This window comes from Eretmochelys imbricata, chromosome 2 (genome assembly GCF_965152235.1).
Source record: "Eretmochelys imbricata isolate rEreImb1 chromosome 2, rEreImb1.hap1, whole genome shotgun sequence".
Taxonomy (NCBI): domain Eukaryota; kingdom Metazoa; phylum Chordata; order Testudines; family Cheloniidae; genus Eretmochelys; species Eretmochelys imbricata.
The window spans coordinates 235936008-235949155 of record NC_135573.1 but is presented as its reverse complement, the minus strand read 5'-3'; the positions used below and the strand labels follow the sequence as shown (position 1 = coordinate 235949155).

The 13148-nt window shown below is 40.2% G+C and overlaps 2 protein-coding genes across 15 annotated transcripts in view; one reads left to right on the top strand and one right to left on the bottom strand.

Moving 5' to 3' along the window:
* ABI1 (abl interactor 1) overlaps positions 1–9453 on the top strand; it is a 119004-nt gene extending 109551 nt beyond the window's left edge. For all 9 annotated transcript variants that reach the window (XM_077808238.1, XM_077808239.1, XM_077808236.1 and 6 more), the window contains 2 exons: positions 4668–4853; positions 7709–9453. In XM_077808238.1, coding sequence (XP_077664364.1) covers positions 4668–4853; positions 7709–7884 — 362 coding nt within the window. In that variant the 3' untranslated portion in view covers positions 7885–9453. The remainder of the gene's footprint in view (positions 1–4667; positions 4854–7708) is intronic.
* PDSS1 (decaprenyl diphosphate synthase subunit 1) overlaps positions 8526–13148 on the bottom strand; it is a 43953-nt gene continuing 39330 nt past the window's right edge. For all 6 annotated transcript variants that reach the window (XM_077808245.1, XM_077808246.1, XM_077808249.1 and 3 more), the window contains 2 exons: positions 12054–12134; positions 8526–10019 (listed from right to left, as the gene is read on the bottom strand). In XM_077808245.1, coding sequence (XP_077664371.1) covers positions 9879–10019; positions 12054–12134 — 222 coding nt within the window. In that variant the 3' untranslated portion in view covers positions 8526–9878. The remainder of the gene's footprint in view (positions 10020–12053; positions 12135–13148) is intronic.

The following is a 13148-nucleotide window of genomic DNA, read 5'->3' as shown; positions in this document are numbered from 1 at the left end:
CTTTGCCTTGGGGATATTGTGCACTTTTCAGAATCAGGGCCAAGACAAGGGGCCCAGATGTGACGGTGAGGAGCGCTCTATAAACCTTGTATCAAGTAAAATAGATAGCATGGCACAAGTTTGCATTTAAAAACCTTTCCAAACCCCTTCTCTGTTATAGTGGGCTAGCAATTGCTAAAGATCAAGGTTACAAAATGTTAGAACCCCATTTTTACATGCTAATAACTTTCTGAAAAATTAATCTTTTGGACTGAAATTTTCTATGCTTATAGTGCTCCTGAAGGTGAATCCTCTCCACCCAAAAAAAACAAACAAAAAAACTTGTGTGTCTATAACCAAAGGAAGAGAATCTGAGCTCACTTTTTAACAGGCCTATGGCAAAAATGACTAAAGTTTGAAACCTGGCCTGGGAATGGTGAACTTTCCCAATCAAAACTTTCCTCAGTCAAAATCCATTTTTTTTTAAAAATAGTGCATTGCATTTGAAAACTGGATAGTGAGCATCCAGAGTGGAAAATGGAGTTCTAGGCAGTGGTGTAAAGTGATGCAAAGACTTCACTTTACAAAACTGGGTTTGAGTTTTGCCCAACTGCTGGGTTTTCACTTACCCATTCCCTAACAAACCCCATTAACAGTATGGCGCAAAGGCCACAGAGCAACGTGGATAGGCTGGACTTCCATGGCATGAGAGGTTCCCTTCCTTATGGATCCTAAGGACTTGGAAAGTTGCTTCTTCTGTGGCCCCTGAGAGAAATTCCACAAGACCTACTCTTTTTTTTCCTGCGCCCTGTACTCCGACTGTGGGTATCTTCATAGAAGAGGATTTTATTGAGACTTCCTAATACCTCTGTTACACAGACACAGCTGAGATACTGCAAGTAGGTGTGCTGCTGCTTTTTTCTTCAATACAAGATTGGGTTAGAGCAATCCCCACCCCTATCTCCACCTAAACAATAGCTGCAGCACAGGTGCAGGAAGTCACTGTGCACTTACGTTGTACACACCCAAGAGAGGGTTTGAATTTGAAATCTGGATCTGAAACCATTTAAATGTTAATACTGAGAACAGGCAACTTCTACCCTTCCTCCTCTCCCCTTTTATTTTTTAAAAGAAAAATAAATGCAACAAAACAAAGTTAATACCACTTTACAGTTGCCCAGTTAAAATCATTGAGGAAGTGTAAAGGTTAAATTTCCAAGAACAGGGTTTACTCCACTTAGTAGCACATATATAGTACTTCCTGTTCCCATTAAATGTGAAGTTGAATTTGTATGTTTTAGGAGAAACGTTTAAAACAGACTTGTATGCTGCAGCCAAATGGGTGTATCTGTTGGCACTTTCACTTAGCATTTCCTGACACTTTTTTTTTAAATAAGCAACCTTATTGTTGAATTAACATACTTTTGCAGTTAATAAGATAAGGCATTTTCACTGGTTGAAACAGGACAAGAATTGATGAGCATGATTAAATACAACAAAATCCAAAATGCTCAGAGATGGAAATTATGGGAGAATGTTAAATTTGAATTGGAAATAAATTTGTGAAATGTGTGCCCAAGATACTGTATGAAACAGATCCAATTCCTATATTGTTTCATTTATTTGTGTGTGAATGTTTGTGTCAAGTGAATTGGGTCAATAGACTATACCTACTAGCAAGTCCTATTTCACTGTGCAGACAATGACACCTACAAGACATTACTCTCTCATAGAATAAAATGTTTAGTTTTGGAAACAGTCCAATTCACGAGAGTAGCATAAGTGGGGGTTTATCTGGGAGAAGAACCACTAATGGCTTGGAGGTGAGGAGTAAGGAGGTCTTTAAGAATTTTTCATTTAAATTTCTGGACACACACACACACACCCCCTTCACTCATGATCACCATGTTGTCCCTCCCTGTCCTTTATTTCCTTGTTACCATTAGCATATTACACTATAAATGTAGGGCTGTACAACGCTATGGTTGAGGCATAATATCTTGGAGCTGTCGTTTCACCAGCTCTGTCCTAAGTTAAACAAGGTCAGACTGGGATGGTACTAGGACTGGAGACGTCCAAGTAACTTCAGTGATGTTGGTGATTCAATCAGTGGCACTTATCCAGTGCCCTCAGAACAGTGCAGTGGAACATGATGCAACTAGTGTTGCTATAAGGTGAAATTTCAAAACAAGGCCCAGACACTTGTATGGAATTATTACACTTTTTTTTTGTGCTAACTCTGGTGTTCTGCTCAGGTTCTGGTCCATCAACTATATTACTCCTAACTAAATTATTTCTATAGGAGGGATGCCAAATATATGGCACATGGCTGAATCTGTCCAGGGGGGCCCCAATGCTCATGAAAAGGATTTGTCCCACAGCTGCTTGGCTGCAGCTTGGTCACAGGAACTGGAAGGAAATCTGAGTGGAAGGAGGGAGCTCCTGCCAGACTGGGCACAGGTTCCATCACTGAGCCACTCTGTCAAGGCTCAGAGCAGAGGCTTTCCACCCTCTCTCTGTGCAGCTGCCGCCAGCATGCTGGGCTCAGAACTTTATCTGGATACAGTGTTTTTTTCATTTTTTATCCTAAACGGTCATGTAGATTGTTGTGCATTGTTAAATAGCTGTCATACTCCTCCACAGAGGGGACTGTATATGAAGATTTGATTGGATACAGATAGATCTTTGGCCTCTGTCCTGGTTGGCAGGATGATCAGTAGCAGGGAGTGAACGGGGAAGGTGTAATGAAATGTTTCGCATTGCAGTGGGAAGGCAGAGGGGCTAAAATGAGGGGTTTGACCTAGAGAGCAGTTGGGAGATGTCTGTTGCCCATATATAGAGGTTAAAGGCCATATATTGTGGCCTTTCCTATGAATGGGGAAGATGGATTTCCAGCCCTTATTTGCCGGCTGGATGAGAGTTTTTAAGCCAGTGTTTAGAAAAGAGTTACCCACCTTCTCTTAACTGTTCTTCGAGATGTGGTGGTCATGTCCATTCCAATCAGGTGTGTGGGCGCCATGTGCACAGTTGTTGGAAAACTTTCCCTTAGCAGCTCCCGTTGGGTTAGCTGTGGAGCCTCTGGAGTGGCGCCTTCATGGCGCTCAATATACGACCCTGCTGACCCGGCCCCTCCTCAGTTCCTTCTTACCACAAGTGACGGTCTGGAACTGCTGTTGCTTGCTTAGCACGTGCTTCCCTTAGCGTTTTCGTATAGTTAGCTTAGCCTAGTTTAGTTGTTGTTAGTGTATATTTTGTGTATATAGTGAGGTTTGGGAGCAGAGATTCCACACACACCCCCCCACCCCCCCTTGGGCTCCTGGGCATGCCTTGAGCCCAAGGCTTTAAACCTTGCAGAACCTGCAGCAAGCCTATGCCAACAAGGGACCCCCACGACTCATGTCTGGGAGAGGAGCGCTAGATGGAAAGGTGCAAGATCTGCAGGGCTTTCTGCCCCAGAATTAAAAAGGAGCGAGATTTCCAATTGAAGCAGCTGCTCATGGAATCCGCCCTTCGTCCCCAGTCTGCTGCGGACCGCCAGGACCCCGCACTGAGCGTGTCCGTATGGAGTGCCCCGGCATCAGTACATGACATGGTGCCGAGGAGGGACTCTAGTCTAAGAGACCCTCGGCACCGGCGTTCTCCGACACCACAGGAAGCACAGACAATCCAGCACCGCTCACGTTCACCAGCGCCATACAAGCGGCATAGAAAAGCCAACGGGGGCACTCCCCGGTGCAGAGAACAGCGGGACCTGCAGGTGTGTGTGGATATCAGGGGTTTGGGGGCAGAAGTCTGTGGCCTGTATGGCAAAGGTTCTTGAGGAGGGTAGGGAGAGCTGCTGTACAGTTCTTGACTGATATTTTTCTATTCTGAATATTGGTGATTAATTTGAGATAGATGGGTTTGAACAATAATTTATACTTCCATTTTTTCCTTTCTCCCTATCCCAAAGCCACTAGTAATTGTGCTGATATGGGAATCTCTTTAGAGAGCTGATATTTTGAATTATGCATTTAATTCCTCATGTATCTCCCCTGAGAGCAATGGCTGCCTATCCTCAGTTTACATTAATTCACTAATTGAATCCAGGGCATGTGCTCATAGACTATCCTGTAAAATAAGGGTCTGTACAAAGCTTTTCCTCTGAACGTGTATTATTCTGTTTTCTCTTACCTCGTCAAATCTGATATACTAATGACTTCCCTCCCTTCTTGTCCTACACCAGATTTTGTAAAAAGATAATTCTCAAAATAAGACAGAAGCAAATAAATTAGTGCTCAGAATAACAGAAATGAAGTATATACAAAATGCATTAACAGGATTTGCAAAACCATGTCAAACCACTGATTCATCATGGTGCCCAATTACCTCCTGGTTCTGAGGATGCCTGTCATCCCCTTGCACGTGTGTATATTGCATCTAGTCACTTGTCATACATGGAGATGGGGCAAAAATCCTTTCTATCTGCTGGCAATCAGCTTATGCCCCAGGAGCATGTGCTTTGACTCTAGTAGCATTTATACATAGATTTGACCACTAATAACATAGTTGTGTTTTGTAGCTTTAACACGTAAAGCCTTTGTTTCTAAGCCGTGCATGGTATTCTAGTGCATGCTATGTCTTTCTCTACAATGCACAGCCTAAGGTTAAATGACTGTTTCTGATGCAAATCTTCAAACCTTTTTTAGTTGCGGATAGTCCAACTCCTCCTCCACCACCACCTCCAGATGAGATGCCTATGTTTGATGATTCTCCTCCTCCTCCCCCCCCTCCCCCTGTGGATTATGAGGATGAGGAAGCTGCAGTAGTGCAGTACAGTGATCCGTATGCAGATGGAGACCCTGCTTGGGCCCCTAAAAACTATATTGAGAAAGGTAAGAGATCAATCCATACATTGACATGGTGGCAATACATAACTGCAATTTGACTTGTAGGCTCTGAAAGGAAACCAAAATCTCCCTGCTCAATCCAAATTTATAACCATTCTTTCCTAACTTCTCAGTGCCTGTACCCAGTGTAACAAATCTAGCCTTTGATACTCACACTGGAATGAAGTGGATAAGTAATCCATCATTACAAGAAATAGCTATAAATTAGATTTCATTCATCTTGTTTGTTAAACAATTAGACCAGCAGTGGCTGCGTCGGCCCTACTAGATGTCTATCCAGAAATAACTTCATTGAAAGACCAGTGGGGCCAAAAAGCCTGATCGCGGGTTTTTTCCCTTGTTGTTGAATAAATGAGATAACAAAGGTAGCTTATGTTAGCCTTTTAACAATAAAATATAGTAATTTTGTTTGAGAAATGCCTTAGAGTATTTTAAATCCTATTTGCATATGGAACTCCTGAGCTCATTCGTAAGACTCGTAATGTTTGTTTCTGCAAATAACTGACCAGCCAAATTCCTAGCTATAGGGTCAGTCTATGCTAAGAAAATAACCAGTTTGTGACAACTGCCAGCAACAGGTTTCCTGTGACCTGGTGTTTAAAATGATTTGACTGCCACCATAGAAAGGGGAAATGTTTCACAGTTAGGGAAAATGTGACAGTGATCGATTGGAGCTGGAAGTATGTTTTCTTCCCTGTAACAGTTAAACTATTATGTTCCATCTTCATTAGTTGCTAAACTGTTTTCAGCACCAGTTTATAGACGACTGAGTGATGCCAACATAGGTTCATTTTACTAATGTGCCCAGACCGTAAGTTACTCCCTTCTCCGGATATCTGCCACATGTACGCTCTTGGAACTGACTAAGGAGCATGAAACCGATCAGTGGTACCACTGTAATTACTCACTGTGGAAAGTTTTTCTTCAACCTGCCCTCTGCCCCAACACAAATCCATCTTGCATCCATTAAAAACTACATTTAAGGTTGAAATGTCAAGCACTCTACACTTAGGAAATGCCAGAATTCAGGCTTCTTGTGCAATGCTAATTTGGCCGTCTTGTGCATGTGGCTTGTCTTCATTTACATAATCATACTATTTTTTCCATAGGACTCCTGCCTCTCACTGAATGTACAGGATGAAACGTGCTCACTGAATCAGCACTTCTTCCATAGTTGTATGCTAAGCATTCAATGTGACGCCCCAGGCATTATTTGCTTTGCACCCTCCAAACCCTGAACTGAATACAGAATTGTTAATTTTCCTCAGTGGCTGCTCTTTGGTGCTCACATCTTAGTTCTTCACAAACCATTAATTATATCTTCAGTACCTCTGTAAGATGGTGCTATTATCTCAGTTTTATACAGGGGGAAACGAGGCAAAGATTAAAGTAAGAAGTGTCCACTAAATTTAGGTGCACAATTTGAACAGCATAGGGCCTTATTTTTCGGAGTACTTAGCATTTTATAGTGCTTTACATGTTCCAAACACCGCTCCCATTGACTTCAGTTGCAGTTGAGTGCGCAGCACTTCCATAAATCAAACACAGTGGCCACTTGTCAAAACTTTGGTTTACGCGTCTTGCCTAACATCACATAGGAACCCGGTGGCAGAGGCAGTGATAGAAGGAATCTAATTCTCTAGAGCAACATTCAACAATCTTAACCACCAGACCCTCCTCTCTTTGATGCAGTTTCTTTCCTCATGTGCTACATACCTTCCAACTTTTGCAACAGTTGAGGCAGGGGTCCTACAGCCAACAACCTTGATTTATTACCAGAGCACAGTTCAGCCTGCGCCCTGAAGGTCCTATGGAAAAATATAGTATGTTCATAGAATATCAGGTTTGGAAGGGACCTCAGGAGGTCATCTAGTCCAACCCCATGCTCAAATCAGGACCAATCCCCAATTTTTGCCCTGACTCCTAAATGGCCCCCTCAAGGATTGAACTCACAACCCTGGGTTTAGCAGGCCAATGCTCAAACCACTGAGCTATTGTGGTCATGAGTTTAAAAATTATTAAAATGTAAATTGGGGGCCAATTTAAGGTTGTATAGGGAACCTCAATTTTGGAATTTCCTAATTCTTGAGTGATTGCAACCTTAATTTATTTGAGCTAAAAATCTCCTAAATTAAAATAATTAATCTTAGAACTAAATTCACCACCACAGGAGTAATCTGCAGGGTTGGAAACTGTAGATCCACAGCACTGTCATATGCTGCTTACGATAAGTGGAAGCTGTTAAAAGGCATATCTTCTACGTGGATCTGATTTCTTTAGGATTTTCACTAAAAGCTATACTACATAAACATGGCCAGCATTTAGTGAATAGCTACTTTTATCCTTGGTAAGGTTCTACTCTACAAAACTATATAAATAGTACCTTAACAGATGTGTATTTCAGGTTATATCTCCTGTGACAAACCGTGTTGTGGCTACAAGGCTAACAGTTTACACTTCTTTTTTTTACACCTCAGTGAACTGGATTCTGTTCCTTTTCATGCATCTCAAACATTTTCTATGTTCTACATTCCAATCAGTTACATCTGTGGAAGCCAAAAGTTTAATTGATGGCCGAACTGGACCTGTACACCACCTTTACTAGTGGTGATGTTATGAGGAAAATCTATGTTGACTCTCCAGATTTCATGTTGAAGGGGTGGGGGAGATGACTTTCCTGTATCTAATATGCTCAGTTTACAAGTAATCACTGAGACCGACACTGAAAACCCTGAGATGTCCTTACTAGTCACTTTAAAAATGAGACCTGCACTTCAAAATGCTGTGTATTGTGTAATAGTACATTCCAAACTAATTTGTCTGACTCTTTTCATCCCTAGTTGTTGCTATATATGACTACACAAAGGACAAGGATGATGAGCTGTCATTTATGGAAGGTGCAATCATTTATGTGATAAAGAAGAATGATGATGGGTGGTATGAAGGAGTTTGCAATCGAGTGACTGGCCTGTTCCCTGGGAATTATGTTGAATCAATCATGCACTATGCTGATTAGAATCTTTGCTTTTTAAGTTGGGTCTTGTATTCAATCATACCATGATTATTTACAAGAGGGAACTAAAGGTTAACAAGTGTCTTAATACACTTTAAAAAAAAAAATGTGCCCATCTTTTCAGGCTATACTGTTTTAATGGTATGATTGAAGAATGTCCATCTCCATAAGCATAAATCTTTGGAGACAGGTTTGTCTTACCTGATAGCAATTTGTAAAACAAGCAACTGTCTTCTTACTGGTTATGCTTATTTACTTACGCATTGTTAATTTTATGACCAGCCTAAATATTCTTGGGAAGTAGGGTATACTATTTAATGAACCATGATTCAGATTGTGCCATTACATTTTTCAGTGCAGCATGGTAACTAACATTAAGTTAGACTAACATTAAAATCTGGGTGAAAAGTTTAATGTCAGTGCTGGTCATATTACTTTTTGTTAGACTCTTGCTCATTCTTGAACTATAATTGTTTAAAGCATGCATACGAACTTATGTATTGAAATATACTTTTTTAAAAATCCAAGATGCTTCCAATTTGTTGTAAACTTTACCTGGAGTACTCACTAAAATCTATTATAATGAATTGCTTGAGTCTCTAAGGTGTCCATGTGAATCAAAAATGGGTGGTCTTATGTATGTGTAATTTGTACCAAGTTTTTTTAATGAGTAAATTTGCATTACAACTTTTCCATTCATAAATATATAAGTGGAACCAAAGGTCTTGTCCATTACTTTGTCAGCACTTCTAATTGCTTGGCTAAGTCAGTCAATTTATGATTATCACTAGCAATGTACTAAACTAAATACAAGTGTTGTAGCCTTATTTTTAACATTGACATTAGTGGGCAAATATATAAAACCTGAAAATTATCCACTTACCACAAAGTTCTTTCAAAATTATCTTGTGTAAAGGGTTTGAGTACTGCTAAAATTAAGTACTTGAAAAAGGATTCTCAGCTGAGTGTTGAACTCATTGTAATTTAATAATTTATTTCAGTTTTGCTGCAACTGACATTACTAAACACAAACTGTATGCTGGACCAACAGGAGAAATTTTGTATTTTGAAGCTGATAATACACCAAATAGGTGTCAGAGTTAGCAGTCATACAGAAAGAGGGGACAGACATTCACAGCCTGTTTATTGGAAAATGACACATGCATTTTGCCTCTCCATGGCATTATGGGAATTTGGGCAAAAAGTCAGATGGGATGTTCACCTCAGTTTATACAAAACTGTAATGTTTGGCTTATCTGAAATAGAGTGCAGTAAAGGTTTGTTTTGGACTTCAAAGTGCTAAAAGACTAGCAGCTGGAAGCTTGATTGGTTGCTGCATCATTTTTTTTCTAGTGTAAAATTAGAAATATTGAAACTTCCCCACCTTCCTCCCTAAAATCATTGTAACTTCCAAATGCTTTCTGCTTTAACTGTTAATCTCACCTTCTGAAAAATTAGCAACCGATAATTTACCTGTATTTTCTTTATAAATTGGAAAGTCTTCACTTAATTTGTATATAACTTGTTAAAGTTTATGTACAGTCTTTTATAATAAACCATTCTCCTATATAACATTTTGGGTACTTTTGAAGTTTAACACACACAGCTTGGAAAGCAATCAAACCATGGTTTCGCAGTAAACCTTAACATTAAATATTACTGTAAGTGTGAAGTGATATTTTGAACCCATTAATTTTAACTGATCTTTATTCTCATTGTGGCCTTGTACATCAATATTAAGTGTAAACAATACTTCCCACAACAAACACCCTTATTAAAACACAATTAGACAATTAGCACAATAAAATTGATTTTGTTTCATAGTTGTATGGCTTCCCTCAAACATCTTCATAAACTTAAAGTATATTAATTTCAGAAAATATTTTATAAAAATATTTTTTGGTAACCAGCACTGGAAGCAAACCACGATGTTTTGAAGTGTAGTTTTGTAGGCACAGTCTGGTAAGTAGCTGCCAGAATGAGTGGAAGAAGGTGTATCACTTGTCCCGGGTGAGTACAGTTTCTGTGAGCTGAATGAGGGCATCTCTTTCAGGGGATGGCCGGAGTTTACTAATCTCTTTCATCGCTTCATGGCAGTAGCGTTGGGCGAGGTAGGTTGTTTGCTGTACACCATCACTCTTTAAGGAAAAAAAAAATAAATAAGGTAATACATAGTAGTAGTAATTATTTCCATTGCTACATGTAAAACAGCAGTGCTGTTGGAAGTGAGTTAGTGTCTTAGGGCTTGGCTACACTTGCGAGTTAGAGCGCATTAAAGCACCCTAGCTCACGGGCAAGGCATGTAGAGCGCTCTGACACCACAGCTAGAGTACTCTACTGCACTGAGAAGATTAATGCTTGCTGTGTCTTGGCTGAAACGCCCAGAGGTCAGCATGAATGAGGTGTTACATTCCTGTGCTCTGATCAGCCTCTGGAAATGTCCCATAATTTCCTTAAATCAAGTGGCCACTCTTGTCATTGTTTTTGAATTGCTGCAGGAATGCAGATATACCCTTTGAAAGCTCCCTTTCTGACAGCCTACTGCTTATCTGCTCCAAGACACAGCAACCATTAGTGTGGAATTCTGTGCGTGTGTGAGAGAGGGAGGCAGGGGGGTCTGCTGCTGTCTGAATTTACAAGACACCATGCTGACATGCTCTCAGCCCTCCCAAAAACTCACATACACTCATCACCACCCCCGTTTGAAAAGCACGTTGCAGTCACTTGCATGCTGGGATAGCTGCCCATAATGCACTGCTCCCAATGCTGCTGCAAGTGTGGCTATGCCAGTGTGCTTGAAGCTGTCAGCATGGACAGACTGCAGCGCTTTCACTACTGCACTCTCTGAAGGCGGGTTTAACTCAAAGTGCTCTACATCTGCAAGTGTAGCCATGCCCTTAAGCCCTCTACATTTGCTCTAGACACAGACTGGATTTAAGTCAGCAAGCAAGAGAGCTTGATTTTAATCTTGTTTTACATTTACACTTCAGTTATTTTCCTGGAGAAAGGTTGATTTCATTCATATAATCTGGTACTACTTGCTAACCAGGATACAGTATATTTAATATAATTGCTTAAATGGGTATAACAATCAGATTCTTGATTTTAACTTTTGATTAGAAAGGGGCCCATGGTACATTCTAGAGGTGACTAATTTTTGAACTCATGACTTGTCAAGGTGCATTTGAGTGGAAATTGGGATTCAAATGCACAAACAGTAATTGTTTCTCACTGTTAAACTACCTTTTAAATGTGCAGCATAAAGACAAATCAAAACATTTTGCATTTAAAACTGATTTATTAAACAGGAATATCTGTGGTTAGTGAATTAAACTGAGTACTTCTGGTCGGTCATGTCCTATGCAAACATCCAAATGCTGCAAGTTTAAATTTGACAGATGTATTCTCATTACACAATACTCTACCTCTAAAATCTTAGTTTCTAATGTTAAATTATTAAACTGGAAATCTTTTAGCAGGGCCAGATTTAAACTAATAAGCAATGCAGGCTCTCTCTTGACTGTACCTATGTTTTTTGTACCCCTTAAACATAGGTACTGTTCAGTACCAGGAACTGAGTTCTTGGACTCTGACCCTCTTGGATCCAGAGCATTAACTATTACAGAGGTATTGCCGCATCTATCTAATCCAGTAACTTGCCTCTCCTCTCTTCCTCTTAAGTACTGTGCCAGCAAGCTATTTTTCACCCCAGGAGCCAGCAAAGTTTGAATACGTGTGCAACACTATCTTTTGATTACATCCTGTAGTTCAGTGTTCTCAACCTTTCTAGACTATTTTATCCCTTTCATGAGTCTGATCTGTTTTGCATAGCAAGTTTCACCTCATTTAAATGACTTACTTATAAAGTCCCAGCCCACTATTACTGAAATAGTTTACTTTCTCATTTTGTTTGTACTGACTTTAATAGTGCTTTAGGTAGCCTCTTATAAAACTAGGCAAATATCTAGATGAGTTTAATGCACCCCTGGAAGACCTCTGTGTATCCCCAGGGGTAGTCCTGGTTGGTTGAGAACCACTCCTAGAGTTACATGCTTTAAAAAAAAATACAGCCCTACCATCTGTGGCTAATTCATGCAATGAATTCTAGATTGCCTCTAGCTGCTACACTAATTTGAAGAATTAAATATATTTATACTTCATACTAGTCTTACCTGAAGTACATATTGCCGAGCACGTTCAACATCACCTGGCAAACTGAATCTCCTCATAATCATAGCATTCATTTCTGGAAACTAAGCATGAAGGAGAAAATTTAACTATTCACTTATGCAATGTTTTCTCTGCATAGCTGTCTGTTACATTAATGTTGAAAGGCAGATAAAAATGTACTAGATCCCTGGACCTAGTCTATTAATACAACCTCAAACAGTCTAATAGAGGCTTCTACTCTACTCAGGTGTCTTGAGGGTCACTGACTGACTGAGGGCCTCTTATCTCATTTGTACAAGGATAACTTACCTGCTTTGAAAAAAATGCTTTAGAGCTCCTCTGATGAAAGGTAATAAGAATACAAGGCATGGGGTAGAAGCTTCACTTTCACACAGCCTCCAGTAACTAGGTTATTTCTTCCCCCCACCCCCTGCACATATTACTTGTTGCATCTCAGGTTTAAGTTTGTGTTGGTTTTAAATATAGATGCAGTAGGGATCAATGTAGTACAGAACCTGTTCTTTTAAAATAGTTAAGAAGCAGAAACCAACCCTCTGGATATCTTGGGGGGGGGGGGGGGAAGAAGTCATGGTAAATCTTGGATGTAGTGTAAATTATCTTGCCTCTCCCCAAGAAATGGGGCACATCTAAGACACAGCCATTCAAACATAACTGAACCTGGCCCCTTTGATGTGCATCAGACTTCCTAATGTGCTAAATATTTAATTAGAATTGGACCCAAATTAGATCCCCACCCTTCCTGAATATGGTAGATTTGAATTAAATGGGCAAAGTAAGGGCTGTTTCCCTCCTCTACTTGTAATCATCCCTGCAGGTAATATCTAGCTCAAAATTCAATACCAAACCAAACCACTGTCTAGATGGCAACAAAACAGCTACAGCGGGGGTGGGCAGGGGAGGGGCTATACAATTGCACTACAGAAGTTTTGGGCTCAGGCAGGCTGATCCAGGCCAGCTGTGGGTGTTTAAATACAGTGATGAGAGGGTATACATGTTCAGAAATGCATACTAAACTCTTCCTGTTTACATTCAAGGATGACAGCATAGGTATCTATCTTAATACTTAATGTAGCTAA